The sequence below is a fragment of the Orbicella franksi genome, chromosome 12, assembly GCF_964199315.1.
Source record: "Orbicella franksi chromosome 12, jaOrbFran1.1, whole genome shotgun sequence".
Classification (NCBI taxonomy): Eukaryota; Metazoa; Cnidaria; class Anthozoa; order Scleractinia; family Merulinidae; genus Orbicella; species Orbicella franksi.
The window spans coordinates 4213446-4237384 of record NC_138156.1 but is presented as its reverse complement, the minus strand read 5'-3'; the positions used below and the strand labels follow the sequence as shown (position 1 = coordinate 4237384).

The 23939-nt window shown below is 39.6% G+C and overlaps 2 protein-coding genes and 1 pseudogene across 2 annotated transcripts; 2 read left to right on the top strand and 1 right to left on the bottom strand.

The window, feature by feature from the left end:
* Positions 1-9: 9 nt before the first annotated feature.
* On the top strand, positions 10-5309 carry LOC145464181 (eukaryotic translation initiation factor 4H-like). Its single transcript, XM_081447989.1, has 9 exons — positions 10-86; positions 165-348; positions 967-1021; positions 1173-1237; positions 1774-1873; positions 2246-2284; positions 2581-2850; positions 3095-3292; positions 4346-5309. The coding sequence occupies exons 1-8, from the start codon at positions 10-12 to the stop codon at positions 3283-3285; spliced, it is 981 nt and encodes a 326-aa protein (XP_081304115.1). The 3' UTR covers positions 3286-3292; positions 4346-5309.
* A 3007-nt stretch (positions 5310-8316) lies between these two features.
* Positions 8317-22731, top strand: LOC145462612 (uncharacterized). Its single transcript, XM_081446181.1, has 7 exons — positions 8317-8429; positions 17780-17836; positions 18607-18672; positions 19560-19625; positions 20194-20232; positions 21166-21200; positions 22388-22731. The coding sequence occupies exons 1-7, from the start codon at positions 8337-8339 to the stop codon at positions 22452-22454; spliced, it is 423 nt and encodes a 140-aa protein (XP_081302307.1). The 5' UTR covers positions 8317-8336; the 3' UTR covers positions 22455-22731.
* On the bottom strand, positions 11590-13102 carry LOC145463585 (uncharacterized; annotated as a pseudogene).
* Positions 22732-23939: the final 1208 nt, after the last annotated feature.

Sequence of the window (23939 nt, the reverse complement as noted above, 5' to 3'; positions counted from 1 at the left end):
TCGGCCAACATGGCGGACGAGTTCGACGGTGGCAGTGGAAGTGGCAGGGGTGGTGGATTTTACGACAGTTTTGGTGATGGCCCAAGGTAAGAGATAGATACTATTACTTTCAGTTTCGGTTTTCGTTTCCAAGTGTAAAATCGCCTGAAATCTGTTTCTGTTAGGGATTATGGAGCTTCCTATGGTGGAGGAAGACGGCGTGGTGGTGGTGGCGGTGGTGGTGGAGGAGGACATAAAGATCGAGGACCTAAACCTGTTCCAAAAGAACCTCCGTTTACAGCATTTGTCGGTGGACTTCCACCAGATACGGTTCAAGGAGATCTTGATATGATCTTCGAAGACATTAAGGTATAATTTCATTGATATCGAAGCAGATAAAACTACCCGCCATTTTGCGATGTTTGTGATAAGCAGAGTTGATTCATTGCAACACGTTGACAATTTGCGGGCTATGACTTCTCCATGGTGTAGAAAATCAAATAAATCGAAGAAAGTTAAGCTGTGCAGCGGCTATTCAAAATTATGATCAGAAGTATGATCAACCCTCATTTTACTTCGAGCCAAAAACTTAGTAGTGATTCTTCCAAGGGGATTCCTCCCCGATGATGCATGTTTTCCTGTGGTTTAGCAACATTAAGCAAGGATGAGGGAGGGGAAAAAATTCAAAGGAGTGATGTTTAATTCACCCAGAGGGGGAAGGGAGGAGGTGATCAAGGTTTGCTGTTTCTAGCCAGAAATCTACTCTACCACTGTGTTTTGTTCTTACCAATAAAGTGTTGACTTAAAGGAATTATGTTGAAAATTAAAATTAAAAATGTTGGCAATCCTAATGTGACATTATCTTCGTCAACCTTAACCATTCTTGTCCCATTTTGGTCTACCAGGTAAATTCTGATAATTATTTTCTTGGAGTTGTGCTTGATTTCTTCCAGTGCCAATAAGAGTAATTTTGCATTTTGTCATCAGATGTATATCAGAAGTATTCGTTTGGTGCGAGACAGGGAGACAGACAAATTCAAAGGTAAATATCAGTTTTGGCAATTGGAATTATTTAATTGTTTGCTGGAAAAGGAGTTTGGGTTTCCTTGGAAATTATGCTAGTTGGTCACCCAAGATAGTGTGGCATGGGTTTTGTAATCTTATGTTTTGTTCAAATATTTATAAACTTACAGGCTTCTGTTATGTTGAGTTTGAAGACGCCAATGCACTCAAAGAAGCATTAACTTATGATGGTGCAGTAAGTATTCAAACATCTTTTTCCCACTGTGGCAGCATGTGAGCAGGTTTAAAACAAAAAGGAAATGAAAATAAAGAGAATCATCAGCTTAGTGATATTGTTTTGATTTACCACTAAATTCTCAGAACTGGCATTAAAAGAGATACATCAGTTACATGTAAGGAGAGTTAAAATGAGAAATCCAGTCATTTGCATTGGTCATAACAGAATTTTTCATGTTAGATGATTTCTAACAAAATTGATAGAAACAGGGGTTTTATTAAGGCTGAGCACCAGGCAAATTGACCAGCTGTGAGGATGATTTTGCCTGCCTGGTTTGATCATCTCAAAGAAAGTTTTTCTCATAAAGAAGTTCAGTTTATGCTTTGCTCGTCTGTGAAAACCAGTTGCCCTCCTGTTGAAAACGTCAATGAAACCCCTGTAGAAACCTTGTATTATAAGACAGAGAAATCCAGACTGCAACTATTATAGTCATAAATTAGTCCATTCATGCATTTTACCTCCTAATCAGTATGTTATGTAATGTTGTTGACTAGTTGATTGGTGATCAGAGGAGAACACTAAGAGTTGATGTTGCTGAGGGGCGTCGAGATGGGGGCCGTGGCGGTGGCAGAGGGGGGCAAAGAGGCGGCAGAGGTGAGGGTCATAATGTCCAGCAGTTTAGTGGTGCTTATCCATCATCTATATCATACAGGAATTTAAATTTAAACTAGAGCAGTTTTTATTCAAGTATCAAAAGGTAATTGGTTTTGCATTACTACGTTACAGCATTGGCTTTAAGAGCTCCTGCCACTTTTTCATACAATCAGAAGTAAAACCAAACCCAATCATGACTCATTTCCACACATTTTCCTGCATTTTGTGTCGGCTACATATATTGACTTTGAGTTTTGACAGGGTCCCTGTTTTTTTCTGTGTCCTTTGTGAGTGGTTTAAGTGATTACTTTGGTTTTGGTTTTACAACACTCCATTGAAAACTGCTCTTTCTGTACTGCCTTATTACTGTAGGTGGATTTGATGACAGAGGGGGAAGACATGGAGGTCAAGGTAATTTTTTTAGTGCTGCACTCACAATGACTCTTGTTTCTAAATGGAAATTGCATATTTTATTGATGCTGTTAATCCAATTGAAGACAGCATTGTGCTGGACAGTTTGCTTATTGGTTTTGTCCTTATGATTTCCCTCTTACTAGTGACTTTGCTTACAGTTTCTAGAGTTTTGACACAAAAACAGTAACCTAAAGTAGATTTCAACATTTGCAAAAATATTAAATCTATTTTTTTTTTGGCCAAATATCAACCTTTTTGATCATGTTAACAAGTCTTGGTTTCCTTCTTAATAGGAGGTGGAAACTGGAGCAATAGAGGAGGAGGAGGCCACAGTAACTGGAGTGGAGGAGGTGGCGGAGGAAGCTGGGGTGGGAGAGATGATGGTGGCTGGGGTGGCAGAGATGATGGAGGTTGGGGTGGTAGAGATGACGGAGGTTGGGGTGGTAGAGATGACGGAGGAAGAAGAGGGGGAAGACATGGAGGAGGTGGTAGAGGTGGGTATGGAGGAGGAGGAGACAGGAGAGGACCTCCAAGACAAGATGATTTTCGAGAACCAACGGCAGGTAAGAAATGTTGATGAATATGTAATTCATTTAACACCACCCCACAAGCTTGTAGCTTAAAACATTATCATGTATAATTAAAGGTCATCTTTCTATCCAGCAGTTATTAAGATGCCTTTGACCAAAAAATAATTACCAATGATGTGTTTGAAGTTTCTCTAAAAGACATAAACAATTTCAGCCTGTAGTTTAGAACCTAGTGGACAAGCAATCCATTATTTTTTTTTTTTCATTATTTCAACAGAGGAACTAGCTGCAAGGCCAAAATTAAAACTTAAGCCACGTACAGTGAAAGATCCTGTTAATGAGGTGGCCTCTAGTGTTCAACAGTTGGCAATATTTGGTGGTGCAAAGCCAAGAGATGAAAATGAATATGTCAAAGAAAAAAGCAAAGAACAAAGATCAGACAGCCAATCTAGTCAAAACAGCACTTAAACACAAGGTAGGTTATTCCTTCCTGATAGTAGTGGAGCTCCGGGGCTGCCAAGTGGAGCCCCATACCCATATAGGACAGAAAAGGAAACCCATGAACTGATTTTCTCATGGTCATCATGGCTAGTGGTATTGCTCGTGGACACGTACGCATGATGACAGCGACCACAGAGTCATGCAAGGTGGCAACCATACTCCAGCTAAAAGGTTGACAGAGACATACAGCCTTGATTTATAGCCTCCTTCTTTGATATTGGACATCCATGTTATGGTCAATTGACACCTGTCAAAACAAGGTATCAGCTGAGCAGTATCATGTGACCATATCGTGGGTTCAAGTTTAGAGCTCATCAAGGTCGCACTTTTTTAAGTTGACTGCTGACCAAGTGCTGGTTTTCTATTGGATCACAGGCTCATGTCAGGTTAACTTGTTGTAAATGGGGCCGGGTTGTTCGGAAGCCAGTTAACACTAACCCAGAATTAAAAGTTAACAGAAGTATTCACTGCTTTTGTTTTGTGTATTTTGAGATTATTCAAACTCAAATCAAAATTCTCGCTTAACCTGGGTTTTCTTCATCAGGGTTTTGAACAATCCAGCCCTGGAGCTCCGCTTTTAGGCTTGGCTAAATCTATATATTATTATAATTATGTTGTGCTGTTATAGCGTGACTCTTAAAAACAGAGCAATCACCGACCATTTTGGATCTGTGTTTGAGGAAGACTTGGGTGGGAAAATCACATGATTATCATGAAATCATCAGTTGCACAAAGTTCTGTTTTAAAAATGTTTACCTTCACACTCAAATGCATAGCAGAGGTTTTCGAATTCCTCCAGTTTGAAGAGTGTGTTTTAAAACGCTTTCATTCTTTTTATGACAGATTAGTGTTGACAGTAGGCCTAAGTATAGAAATAAAGCTGCATTTTCAAATTTATCCAGTTTAGTGTGGTTAGGGCCAAAAGTAGCAGGGATTCCCATGAGACACTTGAGCCCGATGTAGTCTTAACATTTACAGTACCTTACATTACCTTATCAAATTTTCATTTTCTGTTTTCTCACCACAGGAAAATTTAAATATAAATTGAAGAAGAAGCTGCTATTTTTGAAGTCTATTCAAAGACATTCAAAGCTTCTACAACTGGCTACTAGAAATGAGGCACAATTTTTGTTTCATGTCAGCAACAATTTGTCAAGGATATCAAGTCCCTGGCTTTGTGAGAGTTTGTCCACTGCATGTTCATGCCATTGCTAGAACCAGATGCTCTTCCACACCCTGTGTATCTGCATTGTTCACACTAGTTATACTTAAAAAGACAGTTGTTTAAAAGCGACTTTGTTTCTTTGCAAAGTCTACGGTTTTAGATTCTATATTATATTATTTTGTACAGCAGATGCTTTGAACACTGTGTTCCTTACGTAGTTTTAACTTTTGTAGGAAATGGCTGTCCTTTCATTGAGGAGACAACATCGCAGTAGTATACTGAAAACATGAAAGTTTTCAAGTATATACAATTATTGAATTTCACCCTTGTTTTGTTTTATTGTTTTCCTTAGGCTGACTGTCATTATGAAAAGTGTTTTGCTTTGTTTGAAACTTTTATTTACAAATTTCCGTTGAAAACTACCAGTGGAAGGTACAAGTAAAAAGGAAAATAAATTCTCTGTCATAAACAGCCTATGCTCTCTTACACTGACTAGTGGCTTTATAAAATTCTCATTTTTCAATTCACTAAATTAATAACCTGTTTTGGACTAAAATCGACCCCAATAGCTGTTACCACAGTTGAACATGCGGTCCAATATTCCTTTGTTTAAAAAGGCATACAAACGAGGCGAAAGGGTCAGTACAAAGCAGAATGGACTCCTTTGCCTCGTTTGTATGTCAAACCGCTGAAAACTGTGATAAGAGCCATTTTTAAAAACTGGATCATTGGATAATACAATTCACGAGTTTTCATTGGCTTCACCATCATGGTACATGAGTCATTATACCATGTTCTACAAATATGGTAAGCGTACGCGTGTTTTTTTTTTTGTTTTTTTTTTTTAGTTTTAGTTTAGTTAAGTTTTCTATATGATTATTCCACTCCCGCTCGTTGGATATGAGGTCATCTACAATCCCATATCCAATGCACGCTCGTGGAATAATAATGTTAATTTTTGCTTGAAAGAGAGATCTATTTGTGACACTCTCATTGGACCAATCAGGATGTGACTGTTTTCAAACCAAAACCTGTGGGAAGGCGGAGGGGTGGGTGGATGGCTAATCACCTGAGTAATCAACTCTGGCAAGTCATAGCACTCAACTCGAAGTTGAGTATTTTAACGATGCCCAGTGCGAGAAACCGTGCAACGGTTACCAAGAGTGGAAAAACATAAAGGTTACCAAGCGCGAGAAAACGCGCGACGTGAGCCAAATAACCTGTTTTAGGTTGCTTCTGATTGGCTGAAAAACAACAGCAATTTCCTCTGATTGGTTAGAGATAGCTGAGAGTCAATTTGAACGCTCTTCAGGGGTTTAGTACAGGATGCTTTGGTGTCAGGAATAATCCTAGTGGCTGATGTTCACTCTGAACTGCACAGAATGCATGTGCTAGTGGTGCACCCTGGACAAGTCTGTTGGTACGACTTGATCATCGACAGAATACAATATTTACTATTTATACATCCACTCACGCACTGTATCAGCCATTTAAAACAAATAAAAACGCTCTTGTTTACGTGTCATCCACTGCTGGCTTCTGCAAGTTTCTCAAACATCCAGTTGAGCTGGCCTTGAAAATTCGCATGTTTTTCTGTAATGTAAATGTTTGGCGATTTTCGTGAACATTGCGGGTACACCATAACTAAATAACGTTCTCGGGAGCCCAAAGATAGTCAGTCAAGGCAAGACGAAGTGAACGAGAAATGCAAACGTTCGTGGCACCAAATTTGCTGCTCGGTATGTTTAGTTCGTCTTCAGTTGCCTCGACTAACCGCCCCAGGGTTCCCATGGACGGCCAGAACTATTGACTGCCTTTTTAGTCGACGATCAAAGAAGAGAGAGTTTTGGGTCTTGGGCTTCACAAGCTAACTTCAGAGACCTAATGGCGTGTCTAGGTAAGACTAGGCCTACCCCCGGGGGGGTACTTTGAGAATTTCTGGGTGGGGATGTGCCGCTGGGACCCTGGAACCCCTAGCCCATACCAGAGCTAGTTCAGCTGAATTTTGCTACCCTATACTAGAGTAAACTCCCCAAATCCCCCCCCCCCCCCCCCATCTACCGACACTGTTGAGGCTGATTTGCGTAAATTCAAGCTTGCCGGTTTGATTTTTTTTATATATTTTTGAGTGGCAATTCCTGGTTTCCTTGGTCTAGATAAAATCTTCAACCAACTAGTCAGTTTTGTGAAAAATGATACCCTATTCTAGACCCAAACGCTCTGATTTATATACCCTATCCTAGAGTAAACTGCTTGAAAACCATACCCTTCACAGCGGCACATACCTATATAGCCCATATATGGCAGTGCCCCCCCCCCCCCCCTGGGGCCTACCCTCAAAGCGATTTCGTTTATTCTTAGACTAAATTTCCGGGGAACAACCTCAGCGAGACAAATATCTCCATATCTCCATCACGTTCACTTATCACGGTTTACACGTTTGAAGGCATTTCTGAGAGAGCCCCCTGCTTTCTGCATTTACTGAGGAAGAGCAATTTAAATTTCCTCTTACTGCTTCAACCACAACGCAAGTACCGCCTTCGGGAATGGAGTTTGAGTTCTGGCCTCACACACATCTGTCTGTACAAGGATATTCAATAGAAAACTAGTTTTTCTACATCACAGAGGAGGTCAGGAAAACCATTAACTTTGAAACTGAAAGTGCCAAATTTGTTTGTATGAAGTAAGATTTTGGGAAGAATATATCTCTTTGTGAAACGAGCCTTTATTTCAAGCGCTGACTAAGATTTTTCATCTTCTCTAGCTACGCGGAGGGTCTAGTGTAAAAGCAGCTGTTTGAACGTTTCAATCCGTTCAGTTCAGAGTTGAAATGTCAAGTCTCCTTACTGATTGCTGTACACTGAGATCTATGTCAGTTGTGAGAACTTGGTTGAACATCACGACAATATCCCTTACTGATGATTTTCTTTATTCTCATCACCTGTCTGTTTAAAATTTCGTTGATGTTGTAAGGAGAAATTATACATTGGTCCCGTTATGAAATTAAATGGTTAACCAGGAGGCTCCTATTCTTAGCTTCAATGAAATGCTTGGTTCCGTTCATTTAATTAAATAGATTAAATGTTATGTTTTCTATCATGTCCTCTCTTGGTGGTCAGTAGTAATGGGGACTTTTAACCAATATCTCTGTGGTCATCATTACAACTAATAAATAAATGAGTTTTTTTATATTTTCCTAGCAAAATAACTATAGTAAATGACGCTACCCAAGGCCGTGAACTCGTCCCCTCGTGTTAGTCGCGCAGATGTTGTGTACGTATCTAGGAGTTACAAAATTTAATCGGTTCGATATTGTAGGTATACTGTACATGTTATGAAGATCTCGTTGCCATTTCGTTGACAAATTCTCCGGAAACGTTAATATTATTGAAAAAAGAAAACTTTTACACCCACACCAATTTGATTAAATCAGCCACGCGGACAAACCGCACAACTCAAAAGCACTTAGACTATCAAACAATTTATCTTTTATGACTGTTTGATGTTCAGTAATTAGCTAACGTTACTGCAATTTCTGTCTTCCGACAAGCAATTAATTAATTTTCTTTCAAAGGAAGGTTTTCCACGGGAGAGCATATTCGGTGTTTTTTTCGCACATGAACAAAACTTCACAAACAAAGAACTAATCTTCACGTTAATAGCTTCATGCACGATGTCTGAGAGAAATTAATCCATTTTTGTCCCCCAGCAAACAATTCAATGCATTTTTTCTTCTAAGTAACGTTTCACAAAACAAAATTAATTAAATCCTTTTCTTGAAGTAATTTAAACTCAATACGCTTCCGAATTTCTTCATATCAACACGAAACATCGCTCATAGCGGAGGAACGACATGATTCGGAGAGAGCTCTCATTTGTAAGGGCAGCGTTTTTCGTTTTCTTGATGTTTGATTTGACATCCCAAGTAGAAGCCCATGCAGAAGCGGTAGGATGAAGTTCTCTTTTGGTGTTTACCAAGTTTTTATTACAGCAATCGAATGGTTAGGGTTCCATTAAGACATGCAATGATGACAGCTGTTTGTATCTTAAGAGAAACTAAGTAGTCCGCTTTCATTATTGAAGCCTACAAAGCATCGAGTCATTCTGGACCCAAACGTACGGATTTGGGGATCTTAACAGAAAAAAACACTATGTTTTGTTTTTATATTTAACTAATATTGAGCATCACGTTATCGGTGTGCTAGAGAAAGATGAAAGTTTCAAATGGGGTACATTTCACCAGGATCTGAGTTACCATAGCAACGAAATGACGCCATACCTCATTTTACATAACACCGAATAACTTGCTGTCAGGGACAATTTGGGGAATACAACGTCGGGATCTCGGACTTGACATAGTTGTCTTAACGATGGCAAAATTTTAAAAAAATCTATGAGAGCGTTTTCGAGAAAATTGCGAGTGAAGTTTTAAGGCGTCAAAATTCAACAAAAACAAAACAGTTTTCAATGTTATTGAAAACTATGTTCACAAGAATCTACTAAATGGCATTTTAGACCTAGATGAATCATATAACATGTAAATATCTTGACCGAAAATCCCAGAGAAATCACCCAGTTTGATTTTTAGAAACATTGGCTTGAAGATCAACTGGTTTGAGATTTTGAACGGCCTGAATTTTTTTTCAGGCTTTAATTGCACAACTGCTTAAGTTGTGTGCATAACTACGATGATCAATCATACTTTCATATCATTCTCCGCAGTTCAAATATATGAACTTTCATATATTCACTTGTATTCTTTACCTTCTATGGGTATATCACAAACTCACAAAGTGACCAGCTCCCAGTTGGCTTGATAGCTCAGTTGGTGGAGCACTGCACCGGTATCGCAGAGGTCATGGGTTCGAATCCCGTTCTGGCCTGCCCTTTTTTTTCCAGGCTTTAATTTCACAACTACCTAAGTTGTGTGCATAACTGCGATGATCAATCATACTTTCAAATTATTAAATTGGTCGGCAATTGAAATACACTCGATAATTTTTTTTTAAACTTGGTCCTCAAAAAAAATCAGTCAATATTAAATGAAACCACGGACTTTCAAATTCATTGAAACATTTTAAGCCCACTAATTTCCACTTAGGAAAATATTGCGCTGATTTTGACGCTTGTGGTTTGTTGTTGTCATTAACATTTTCTATTGTCTCGAATCGGCAGGCCATTGCATATTTCAGCATATCATGAATTCATAAAACGCGTGTTTGTTTTCCGACGATTTTCCGGAAGCATGCTAAAATCTGCGGAGCCAATATTACAATAACAATGAAACCTTTCACACACTTTCACTCACTTCGCCGTGACGCGGTCATGATAAAGGAAGTCCGTGAGTGCAAATGGAAAGCCGCCGTGCTAAAAGTACGTTTCTACGAGCATTCAGAAAGGTGAAATAAGGTGAACGTGAGGCACAGGCACCTTGTCGAGAAATTTATTTCGTGATATATCATTTATTATTGTACTTCCATTTCGGTCAATTTATGAGCAATGTGATCAATGTATGCTTTTTATTGGAAATTTCTGCGAATTGTGTAAGCAATTCTAAGCAAGTAAAGGTAATACAAAAAAATGGGATAAACAAATTGCTGCGCTAGCTGGGAGCAGCATAACTAGTTTTACTGTTAAGCGGGGAAACTACCATCTACAATTAACAGAGACCTTGGTAATATCTTCGAGTTTCATTTGCTTTCCAAACAATTAGTATGCCTCAGAACTGTGCGTTACGAAGTCTATGACCACTGTTTAACTACTGTACCAGGGTGGCGTATAATGAAAATAATCCACCGGACCACTGTTTTATTCGTAAGTATGGCTACATGGCACGCTTGAATATTTTCTACAGTATTGATTTTGGAACTAGATATCAGTGTGCTGCGTGAAAAAAGTTGACAATCTTTGTAGGGACTTTCAGATTCTTTGTAACTCTGGGCTTAACATTGCTGTGGCCAATCTCTTTATAGCTACCAGGCAAAGCCGGCATCGCTAGCAACCCCTTGTTGCCGCCCTTCTTGAAAATTTCTTCCACTGTCCGTAGATCGAATCCAGCTTTTCTTAACTTGTCCTTCATGCTATCTGAGATAGGCATTCTTTGCTATGTCGACCATAGGCGTAAGAGCTGGGGGGGGGGGGCGAGGTCCCCCCAGCTACGGAAATTATGTGATTTTTCGGGCAAAACGCTCATGATTCGGGCAACAACACTTGACAGAAAACATTACAAAATAATGCTGTTGGGGTGATTTCCAAAACTCGTAAATAAAGTTTCTAGTTAGTTACTTCTTTTTAGAACTTTCTCTCTTAATAATGTTTAAATTTTACTCGGATTGAGACTGTTATATAGAACTATTTTTGGAATAACCGTGTGCCATGAAATTTTCGTGGGATCTAATTTTCGCGAATTTCGCGGATTTTTCATCGATCTGCGAAAATTAAATCCCATGAAAACCAACTCCCGCCAAAAATTCCGCAAAAAAATTACTCCTTTTATTTACATTGCTGAATTTCAATGAAATTGGTTGCAAACAGTGCAGCGAAAACGACCATATGACTTCCGTTTTTGTCACTTTCAAGTGCCGTACATGAAATCCGCGAAGTAAAGTAGTAAAGTTTGAAATCCAACTTGCGAAAATTTATTCCTGCGAAACTAGAAAAATCCAAAATCCGCGAAATTAAACTCCCGCGAAAATTTCATGCCGCAAGGTATAGCAGTTTCATTAGATGTGGGAATTGTGAACGTTTTTGTTTTTCATTCAAATTTGAATGCATTTGCATCCCGATTTCAACAGTTACGCATTCGGGAATTGCGTAAATTTTTCGGGCAAGAAGGTCACTCTTCAAGGATCTGAGAAGGCTGCATTGCTGCTTCATTGCCATGGAGATTAGCCTGAGAGAATCCAAGAGGATAACTTGGAAGCTGAGGAATTTATCAAGTAAACTGCTCCCGCTCAGGGCATTTAACAGGATAGGAAAGTCAAAGTGGTCTTCATTATGGGAAATGATAACAAGACGACGTTTTTCTTTCTGTTATTCGAGAAAACGACGAAATTCATTTAGTTCCTGCCTCTGTGATACTGATGATAATTGTGCCCCTCTCTTCGTTAAAACGTTCGTGCCATTCCTGTACTGCACACTGTTTCCATGCACTTTCGTCGATGAATCAGCAATAGCTTGTTTCTCTGGTAAAAGAAAGGTTGAGAAGCTAGAGGTGCCATCATGTGATGTGCATGCGATCTGAATGCGTTTTTTGATTCTTTCTTTTACGCAAATCTCTTCCCCCTTTTAAATTTTTTACTTGACTTTCTTTGGGCGTCATGTTTTCTTTTCCTTTCCATCTTCTTCACGTACGTTTTGGTGCTTTCGCTTGAGGCTACACCAATTTTTTCAGCAGCCCTGGTCATAATTGTGGCCTTCGTTGAACTGGGCTACACCTGCTGCTGTTCTGTGGTCACTACTTTCTGAACCTCCATAATGCCGAATTTTAGGTACTTTGGACCCAATCACGCTATTCAGACATTCATTTCGTTGCAATGACCCTACTGAGGCCATCTTCTTAGCAGCCTCTTTCGGCTGGAAGGGTTGTAATGCATCTTGAATGCAGGCGCGTAGGTCCTCACCTTGAAAGTCTTTGCCTCCAGGAAGGTCACTGCGTCGTGCAAGTCTCGTGCTCACCAAATGCATGGGGCGCGATAGCTGATAAACTTTCTCGCAAAGACATTGGTTTAACCGCGTTTTGGTTGATGCAATATGAGAAACACCTTTGTATATAGGCTATCACAGTTGGAGTCAGCCCTTTGACCTTTGCCTTAGCGGAATAAAGTCGAGACCCTACTGCCCGACTTACGTGGTTGATGTCGCTCCATTTTTCGATAGGGTAGTTGACGAGAGTTCTTAGACGGCTCTCAGTTGTGCTGTCCTCATCGCCAACATATGTTGAATACGAGACACCACTGGTTATAGCATCGGAAAACAACTCAACGCGGCAACGTTTGCTTCCATGCTCTTAGATGAACCGTGATGTTTCTTGCGGCAGTTGTGGGCTCCAGGCTCCTGTTTGTTCTTCTCGTCTCATCGCAAACCCGGCACATGGTATTTCGCGTGGCATAGCTAAGAACATGCTAAGAACCTTTCCAGTTTTTACACCAACCCGCACCAGAGAAGGAATCCTGACTGCGGTCTCTTTTTCTCCAACCCATATCACACGATACACCTACTTTCACAATTTGTTGTCGATTACTCTGCTCAGAGGTTGACAGCTGCTTTTCTGCTTCGATCACAAGATTTTTTAGCAACCGCCTCTATCGCCGCTCCACTCTCCCTCTCCCGGGTTTTGTAGTTTGCTGAAGTAAGCGATGGTAGTCCCATTAATGACAGGAGACCTGGATAGTGCGAATGCCCCATCCCTGCTTGGATTGCGCCTAGACCAGCCATAGAATTGATGTCAAAGGTCGGAGGCCCTCTTTTCCCTGTGCGATGGTGTTCCATTGGACGTATTATGTGGATATTTATACAATCGCTACACTTCACTTTCAAAACGGGGCATACCCCTTCTGTACGGACATCTTCACAAATGTTCGGATAAGTCGAGAGGACCTTTCTGATAGTACTCCCCATTCAATTCAGGCAAAGCATTCGTTAACATCCCCAAGTTAACCACGCACGCTTGGTTGACTTTTTTAACAATATAATCGTTTTTATGGACAAAGTTGAGGTAAATTGAGGGGAATAAATCTCAAAAAATAATAAAAAGGTGCATGCAATTTACAATCGAACAAGGCTGGTTACGATTGGGAAAAATTGAGCTAGGAAAGAAGGGGTGTAGTACACTCGTTTTTTTACGGGGGTGCAAATTTACACACACAAAAATGATTATTTTAAGCATTTAAATACATAACATAATCAAAATATATCAATAAAACAGAAACAGAGACCAACGACGCACAGTTCGGATCAAGTCTGGTGACTTTTAAAATAAAAAAAATAGGGTTTTGTATACACCGTTTCTGGCCGTTGGCAGATGGGACGCGATTTAGTGGCCGTTGCTGTTGTAGCTAGAGAGGTGTCCGTTGTGAAGAGGTTAAAATAATAGTGAATGTACGGACTGTCCGCCGGAACCAATAAAAGTAGCCGTTGTAGAGAGGTGGCCGCTAGTGGAGGTTGTTCTGCGGCATTTTGTAATAACTACGCATTTTGTAATACCTTACGCATTTTGTAATAAAAGTTGCAGCATTTTGTAATTACCTGCAGTATTTTGTATTAAATGAAAACGACGTATTTTGTAATAAGAGTTGCAGCATTTTGTAATAAACGTTAGTCTACGCAATTTGTAATAATGTTGGTGACGCAAATTGTAATAAGTCTCTTCACACGATAATTTCACGAAGCATACAGATTGGCTGGGTTCCCTTCAACACCAACCTGATGGAAAATCGGTTATTATATTATTGTAGGATTTTTTAAAACTGAATATGAGCACAGTATCTGCGTGGGTATTTGTACAGTAGATGCACGCGAAAGTGGGTAAATTACATCACAATGCTAATACTTTGAACAGGAGCTTTATTTCTATTTAATCTTACATTATCATATTTAATTAACTCGATAATTAATCATTACATTTTATATGAAAATTATCTTGACGATCACTTATGATGTGACACTCCTTTGTCAGTGAATAAACCAGAACTAGAATGTACAACGACACTAACGACAACAACAACAGCAGTCCATGATCATGTCTTTCCATGTCTTACTTTCGCCAGAAAATTTCCTTAATTCGAAACCAGCCCAAACCTAGGGCATATAGCGCAAGCCAAGCATTGTGCCAACGATTGCTATTGAAGAAAGCTTTCACCTCTAATACCAGTCCACTTGAGGGGCCAGACGATCTGGTGGTCCATGTTCTTCATATATCTTTTGCAGATTCCTTGCAATGCAACAACTTGACTTCTTTTCCAGTGGTGCGAGCCAAAGATAACGACTAAACACGTCCATCGCAGAGAGGACATAGCGGAAAGTCTTACCAGCAAACTAGACTAGTTGAGTTGCTTGGTCAAGTCTATCAAATCAATTTGGTGCTGTGAGTGTACATGTTTAGCTCTAACAGGTTTCGGTAAGACTTTGTTCTTAAATACCGCGTTGTAAATACGATACTTGATGTTGTTCGAAGTAACATGTCGTATCTGCCGTTCAGTAAGCCCCGCATAGCTATCTGCGGTTCTATGTTTTAGCTTTTTATATCCCTCCGACTTAGTTTCTTTGAATGTTTTACCAACAATTCTAGATACATCGGATGTTTTCACAGCTTTCTTTCCATTAAAGTATAAGGTAGGACTCTCTTCAGGACCAAGAGCAAAGAGGTCTCTCCTTCTCCAGAACCGCACAACAGCACTCTTCTGTAACCGTGTCCGTTGATTCACCGGGACGTTAAACTTTCCCTGGACAAGCAGTAGTAGAGTTTCGTAGGTTTCATCATCCATCGTATGCATGAAAGCTTCTCGCGCCCTTTTTTACTTTTCTCCAGCTTGAACCAACTGGAAACTACAGCAAAGCCAGAGGAGATAAACGCCATATAAAACCATTTTGAGCGGTCTGCTATGAGGAATGCCATGAGTTACGCTCGCTCGATTCTGCCATTTCATGCAGTGACAGGGTTTCCGCGGCAGGGGTGCCAGTAACGCACTCTCCACATAGCTCTCTTTATTAAAAGAAGATGTTGAACTTCTTGAATGGCATCAAATCGTGCAACAAAAACATTTTTAGAACTGATCGATTTTTTAGATTAGTTCTTTTTTCTCATTTTTGTCCAATTCTTGGAATCAAGTTAGGTTCACGAAAAAGAAAGTAATAAAACGTCAACATTTGCGTGACAATGGGTGGAACTATTTCACCTGGTGGTATTCCATTCTCCATTCTAAAGATTTAGGAAATTTTTAAGGAATTAAGAATTTTATTTTGCAAAATTTATACACCTTTCGGGCTAAAATTATGCCACACGCTTATTGAAAATATAGATTTACATAGAGGTATGTGGGTCGTTTAGCTCCCGATATCTGCTTAAAAAGAGCATTTGACAAGCTATATTGTTGAAGGGAATCCCGCCAATCTGTATGCTTCGTGACATTATCGCGTGAAGAGACTTATTACAATTTGCGTCACCACGTTACTACAAATTGCGTAGACTAACGTTCATTACAAAATGCTGCAACACTTATTACAAAATGCGTCGTTTGTATTTAAAACAAAATACTGCAGGTAATTACAAAATGCTGCAACTTTTATTACAAAATGCGTAAGGTATTACAAAATGCGTAGTTATTACAAAATGCCGCAGAACAATCACAAAAAAGGTCGATAAACAACCAGTAAAAGAGTTCTAATTTACTCTTGCTTTCTCACACGCGATACATGGCGTCACATGAGCGCGGGCTTAAATTTCCGTCCAAGGTTGTAAAAGCCAGTCTTTGATCGAGGATTGCTCGAAAACCTACCGTACAACCCGTGATGATATTTTCACAGTTGATTTGTAGGGGTGAATCACGTTTAGAGCCAAAAGTTTAAAAAAATCTGTAGAACCAGGAGCCATAATCGGGGACAGAGCGCCCTGCTGTAAGCCTTGGGATCCGCGCCCACCTATAATATGGGACAATTTTGCTATTTTCAGAACAAATTGCGCCACCCTGATGACATATGTCCGCGCGGAACCACGCACATGATGTGGGTTCTTGCGTGGATGTTGTCATGTTGCGTCATCAAATGGTGAGAGTTGCGAGATTCTCTTTCGGATTTTTCACAGCGATGAGAACCAGGGTGCTTATGGCGGATTACAGGACGATGAAACGAGTGGGTCCGAGAAAAAAGGTTTAATGGAAGGGACAGGGGTCAATTAATATGAGGAGATTCCGCTTACTTCCAGTCTGTAGCTTAGATTTCTAAAGAAATTCAACGGTACTCCAATCAATATGAATAAGCAACCTTTTTCATGCACTTTTTGATCTGAGCTAATGGAAAAGGTGAGTTTTTCAGGGTCGAAAACAAGACTTCCGCCGTCAAAATTTCGCGCTGTGAATGAATAATATCTGCTCGCGCAGGTTGTAGGCGTAAGCTTTTGCATTTCTTTTGACTTATGAAAAACTTCAGCTTATGTAAGAAAACTCTCTACTCTGGAATCGAGTTAATTGTCAGTTTCTCATAACAATATTTAATCATAACCAAAATTTGTTTTCGATAGTTTCTTATTGTTTCTGCTTGTTTGGAAAGTTTGCAAAAGTTTTTGAAAGGAAAATCTGACGCGTACAAGTAGCTCATTTGTATAGTGCAGCGAGTGCACTTTCAAGTCCAAGTCGGTGTTTTAAATTCGACACTGTTTTACTTCACTCAAATTTGAGCAGCTTACGACGAAAATACCAAAATTCCAACAGAAATAAACGTATTGAGTTGTGGACCAAAAGCATAAAACATTTCGGGAATTTCGGACGCCATTTCCTCGCAGCATGAACGTGCGTGTGCCGCACGCGATGGTGCAATTTGTTCTAAAAAGAGAAAAATTGTCCCATATCATAGGGACAGCACCAATACGGCTAGAAATTGCTCGCTCTAACGCCTTCGGTCTATGGCCAGATTTTGAGGGTTTTTTGGTTTCACATTTTTCTTTGTTTGCAAAAAAATCTGCTTACAAATTTTTATTTTTCTTTGCTTGAATGTTAAATCAGAGCCAATTTCCAATTCCTGAAATTTTGAGGTGGGGTCATACAGGTAGATCTTGAGGAAAACGTCATTTAACCTACTAGGGCCCAGTCTCTCCGTAGGTACTTGGTCGCTCATTTTGGTCATTTCTTAACGTTTAAATTCTTCAAGTTTCACACAGACTGGTAAAAGACTTGAGCAAACAGTAATATTACGATAACTGCAGAAATTCTCGCGCACTCATTGGCTAATTTTCATTTTCAATAAGCGGACAGACACATGAATTTATAATTTATGCGATGCGGCAACGAGCGAGAGCGGACAATTTGACAACTTGTTATCGTAAAAACAAATTGAAGTCAGTTTTTCATTTGCCTGTCCTTTTATTGCTAATAAATTTTGTCATAACATTGTCAAAGTACTTTGACAGTGTTGCGACAAAATTCATGATCAATGATAATAGGACAGACGCATGAAAAACTGACGTCAATTTGTTAATTAGAGAAAGGAAAAAACATCTTGGAAAATTTTTCAAAAGATTTAGAAGTTGGGCTGCTATAATCAATCAAACTGTAGTAAGCCACCTTAAATACAACTTTTTTCCAGGGTGACATGACAACAAGTCAATCAGTGAGTCAGTACCCATGGAAACTTCCATCTGCGGTAAGTACAAAGAAAGACATTGTTGTCTCTTTCCATACAATAAAATTAGAGATTTACGGAAAATTAAACTTTGGTTAAATCTCCCTAAAGTGAATCAGCCAACTTTACGCTTACATTGAAATGTCGATAAAGGTCTTTAAAGCTAACATTTACGCTATACCGTGCAGTGAGGAGAAGATCCACTTTTGCCGCAAAGGTAAAAAGTGTCGGGTTGCCGTGCTCATTTTCGAGGTAAGGCGCATTGAAGACCATGCGATCTTAGCTTACAACTATCAGTAATAAAAAGAAAAGCTTTATTAGTGAAATTTAGATCAGGTAAACGTTTCCAATTCAAAACAACTAAGTATGATAAGTAAACTTTTGCAGCTGATGTCGTTCCCTAAGGTAGAATAGGCCTTGACAAGTATACATGTTATTTTCGCCCGTCCACATTCGAAGAAAACTTCAGTCGCACGAGAACAGAAAAGGAGACATGTGTTGAACTTCTCACGTACAGAATTCCACCTCATAGAAATCTCAAGCTCACAACCTAATAATATTAAGCTGACGTAGGTAGGATAAAGTTCTGTCACTGATTCCATGCCTCAAACCCTAACCACCCGATTGCTGTAATTAGACCTTGTTAAAAACCGAAGTCCGTCCGTTTGGGTCAAGGTTCTGGTTAAGGGTTACTTATTGCCAAGTATCATAGTATTTTAAATGCCATTATAGTAGCAACAATACAAACAATCTTAAAATTTTCGTCAATTTTGTTCTGTTTTTTACAACAGCGTTATGGGATAGCAAACCATCCAGACTCAGTTCAGGCGGTGGAAGGCTTCGATGCATTCCCTGGCGTAAGTATTTACAAAGAAACTGACGTCTCTTTAGAGGTACTTTCTTTTAAGTTAAGGCTTATCCCCTCCCTACAAAGTAATGCCACTAGAAGTGCTCAGATATGAATTAAATTCAATTTTGTTAAATTTTCGTTAAATATTCATATTCATTTCTGTGGCTACATGTATATATGTACACCTGTGTTCGTCCGCGCGTGTGCAATTGCGTACGTGCTTGCGTGAGTATTTGCGTGCGTTTGTGCGTTTGCAATTGCGTGGGTGCGCGTCCATGCAGGTACTGTGCATTGGTCTTGAAAACCTATCAACCTGGATGCACCGTATGTCCAATCAATCCTGGCTGTGCTACATGTATAAGTGTTTAAATCCTTTTGTTTAAAATAGTATTTCGCAACTAGTATTACATTATACTGAGTTAGAGATCAAGCAAAGTTAAAGATTAGGAATAAAAAAGCTGAATTTCTTTACTAATAACTGAGTTTTTAACTGAATTTCGTCCCTGTTGTCAAAGAGATAGAGGAACTTATCTTCACTGCAAGATAACATTTTATAATGCAACAATATAATCGTCTTCATGGACAAAATTGCAGCCAATTGAGGGGAATAATCCTCCAAACAGTAGCTTAACTGACAGAAAAAATAATACAAAGGTGCTAATAATCGAAAATCGAACAAAGGTGGTTACGATGTCTACGATTGGGGAAAATTGAGCTAGTACAAATGGCGAATTCACAAAAAATGACCTGTTTCTTTGGTTTGAACGGGACCCCGAGTTGCAGAGCACAGAGGAAATTGACCGTTGCAGAGAAGTGACCGTTAGTGGAGGTTCGAGTGTAGTTTTTGTCTGTTGTCTGAAAAAAAGGCCAATACTAAACACAACTTTTTTCCAGCATGGCAACACACCATATAAAAGTGCGCAATCGTCGGCTGAGTACCCGTGGTTACGCACATATGGGGTAAGTGCAGAGAAAGACATTATTGTCTCTCTCAGGAGTCTTGTCTATTTCCATACCATAAAAATAGAGATTTACGGAAAATTAAACTTAGTTAAATCTCCATAAAGTGAATCATCCAACTCTACGCTTACATTAAAATGTCGTTAAAGGTCCTTAAAGCTAACATTTACGCCATACCGTGTGTAAAGTTGACGCAAACTGGGTTAAGGACTTACGTGCCCAAAATGTTCCCACGTACAGTTTTTGTTTTCTTTTTTCAAACTTGCCATGGAGTAAGGAAAAGATCCACTTTTGCCACAAAGGTAAAAAAGTGGCGGGTCACCGTGCTCATTTTCGAGGTAGACCATGCATTTCTATAAACTTTCGAAGAGAACTTCAGTCGCACGAAAGCAGAAAAGGCGAAATGTTTTGAACTTCTCAGGTACAGAATTTCACCTCGTAGTGTGTTATGCTTATCTTAAATTTACGACAGTATTACGCCAGCTTTACACGGCAGTAAAGTTACGTTTTCATGCTAGATTTTTGGGAGTTGTTCTGTCTGTTTTAGTGACGAGTTGCTTTTCTTCAGTTACAGACTAAAAGAGAGTCAATCAGCCAAGGTGATCAGGTATAAAGCCAAATTTTATCCTTGGTTTTCTTTTGTTATCGTTGTACTACTGTTGTTGTTGTTTGTGTTAATAATGACGTAGTGCAATAAGCGTAATGTTTTGTTTTCGAAACAAATCTACTCATAACACGGTGGTTTATCACTCCAGCCAATCAAAGCGACCCAATGATTTAATCAAAATTCGGGGCATTTGTGTAGTCGGTGCGTTGCGGGAATGGGTTTCCTCCTATTTGTAGGGCAGCCGGCAAAAATTGAAGCGTCGAAAGTATGCCAATTAACTCTTAAAAACTTTCGACGATACAATTTTTGCCGCGTGCTGCAAAATGGCGAATATTAAACGTAACTTTTCTCCTGGTGGGTGGCGATAAGGATGGTCAGCAATCGGTGGGAAAATAAATTTTCGAAAATTTAAGGTGGCTCTGAACCCTACCTACAGAATTTTTTTAAACTTTGCCAAAGTTGCGTCTTATCATGCTTTTCAAAGGTTGATAATATAAAAAAAATTTGCCGTGCCGTTTTTGAATTATAAGCCCCTAAAGCTGTAATTAAGGGTGTTTTTAGGAGGTCATACTGTTGCTATGGTAACCTATTGCATCACGAAAATAATAACAACGTGTTCACCAATGATTGGGCTGTTTTCTGATACCATGATTGTAGCATCAAGTGATAAAGAGTGGTTATAACGACCCATCAAAATCTAAGTGCTAGAAACTGTTTTGAGCCACCTTAAAGATGACGTAAACGCACCATCTACATCACAAGTGATCGTGAGGACTTCGCCAGATTAGGTAGCATAAAGTTAGCATATTATTACAGGTTGCTTTAAGCAACTACTTAAGTTTGATGTTTTGAAAGGTGTAGGTTTCCATTAGAAGTGTTGAAAGTATAATTTCTTTGTCTTCTTTGCATGTTTTTTTATTACCATTTTAAAAGCGAAAAAGTTACATAACTACGGACAAGGCAGGCGGGTACGTATAAGTCATATTATATTTTCTCATTAACCAAGTTATTTCAGAAGTGTAGCAGCTTTCGTAAGCTGGTACTGTTGTATTACTATAGCAGCTGTTATTGTTTTAGGGCTAGGTGCTTTGTTTCTGTTGTTTGCTCTTTTGTTCTCTTCAGGGTATCAATCTACTCATGTCAGACTTTACGAGGGCTGCTACATGACCCAGTTATTTTGTAATTCTACAGATTGATGCAAGGTCCAAAAATTTCGAATATAAAGATGTGCAGGAATGAATGTCACACGGTCGAAAATCGAGTGCCTCGAAAACAAAGATCCCGTGGTGAGGGGGTGGGGGTGGTGGGAGGTTCGAGGCTTGCAGACGTTTATTGGCATTTAGTGTTCCTTTACGGCTCAGTGTTTCAGGTGTACCGGCCAAGAAAGTACGGCACTCACTATCTTAAGTCATACACAAAACAAACTGTAGTGACTGCCGTTATATCTCTGACTCTGTAACTGACCGGTAACAAAGTGGGTAAGCCGCACACTAGTTCACGTGACTTTGGATTTGATTGTAACTCGACTACTACCTAAATGCAACACTACTTTTGTGATAGCATTTTGGGTGAAAATGGAGCCGTCTGCCAGCTCTTTCGGTGGGAAATAAGCTCGAGCACAAGCGAAGATTGAAGACCGGACACAAGGGGATCGCAGAAATCCGTGATACAACGGAGAAAAGTCACCAACAGAGACTTAAAGCTTTGCTCACACTTTTGAGATAAACACAAACGCAAACACAAGCACCAGCACAAGGATGCTCACACTAGTAACATAAGCATGTGCAATGCAAGTCGCATCGCTGGAGAAACAAGATGGTGATTGGTTGAATTCTTGCACTTATGCTTGTGCATATTTCACGCCAGTTCCCATTTGTGAAATAAGCATAAGCCGCAGGCACAGGAAAAAATCGATTTAATTATTTTTTAGTGTCCACAATTAGCCTCCAAGACTAAATCTTTCAGACACTGAAATAAAGTTTATACATTATGTTTCTCTTTCTTATGCTTATGCTTGTGCCTATTTCACCTCGGTGTCCAATAGCATTTTCTTTTGCTAATGCTGGCGCTTTTGCTTGCTCACAAGTGTGAACCAGGCGTTTTAGCTTAGCTGTAGTTGACTTAATTTATTTATCTAGTTAATGTTTCCTCACAGCGTTCGAGATCCCTTGACCAAGAGGAATCAGATAAGAAAAGCCACCAGACGTTACCAGCGGAAGTAGATGGTGCTCTGCAAGACCTGATGACCAAATGCAGGCGCAGAACCAATGACAGTCTGGACAGTTTACTTTGTTGCTTAGAGTGTAGTCATGAGTAGAAATAAAGCATGCTAAAAATCTAGTTGTTTGCTTATGCCGTCGATGTATAATAATCGCACGAGCGCGCGTTGGATTTGAGATGGTAGAGAGCCAACGAACGTAACGCCGAGTGGGCTATAATCATCTCATATACAACAAGCGCGACTGAATCGAATAATTGTTTATTAACCTCCTCTCCCCCCCCCCCCCCTCCCCAATATTGAAAGCTAAAACGAAATGAAGTAAGTTAAAAACGTCTCAAAAAATTACGAATACCCTTACCATATTTGTAGAGCATGGTGTAATAAAGACTTGGTTCATGTTTAGCGGGTGTTTATCGAGTTACGGATGCACGCGGGAAGTTTGGAGAGCACAGGAGAAGCGTGAGCAACTTTAGCTTCCTGAGTGCTCTCCAAACTTCCCGAGTGCATCCATAACTCGATATACGCACATCTAAAAGCATGAACCAATTCTTGTACATCCCATGATGTCTCAGCCAATGAAAACTCTCGGGAATTTCAGACGCCATTTCCCCGCAGTATGCACGCGCGTGTGCCGTACGCGATGGCGCAATTTGTTCTAATAAATAGAAAAATTGTCCCGTATTACAGGGACAGCCCCAATGCTAGAAATGGCTCGCGCTAGCGCCTACAGAGGCTACGGTATGTGGCTCCTGGTAAGACAGATTTTGAGCTATTTTTGATTTGACATTTTTCTTTGCTTGCAAAAAATCTGCCTTGCAGATTTTTATTTTTCTTTTCTTGAATGTTAAATCAGAGCCAATTTCCAATTCCTGAAATTTTGAAGTGGGGTCATTGTTCAAGTTTCACACAGAATGATAAAAGAGTTAAGCAAACAGTAATTTTACGATAACTGCAGAAATTCTCGCGCACTCATTGGCTAATTTTCATTTTCAATAAGTCGACAGAAACATGAATTTATAATTTGTGCGATGCGGCAACGAGCGAGAGCGGACAATTTGACAACTTGTTATCGTAAATGGCAATGTTGTGACAAAATTCATGATCAATAACAGGACAGACGCATGAAAAACTGACATCAATTTTTAAATAGAGAACGGAAAAACATCTTGGAAAATTTTTCAAAAGATTTAGAAGCTGGGCTGTTATAATTCATCAAAACTGTAGTAAGCCACCTTAAATACAACTTTTCTCCAGGGTGACAAAACAGCAAGTCAAATGGTGAGTTGGTACCCATGGACACTCTCATCTGGGGTAAGTACAAAGAAAGACATTGTTGTCTCTCTCAAGAGTCTTGTCTCTTTCCATACAATAAAATTAGAGATTTACGGAAAATTGAATCTTCCAACTTTACGCTTGCATTAAAAGTCCTTAAAGCTGACATTTACGCTACACTGTGTGCAAAGTTGACGCAAACTGGGTTAAGGAC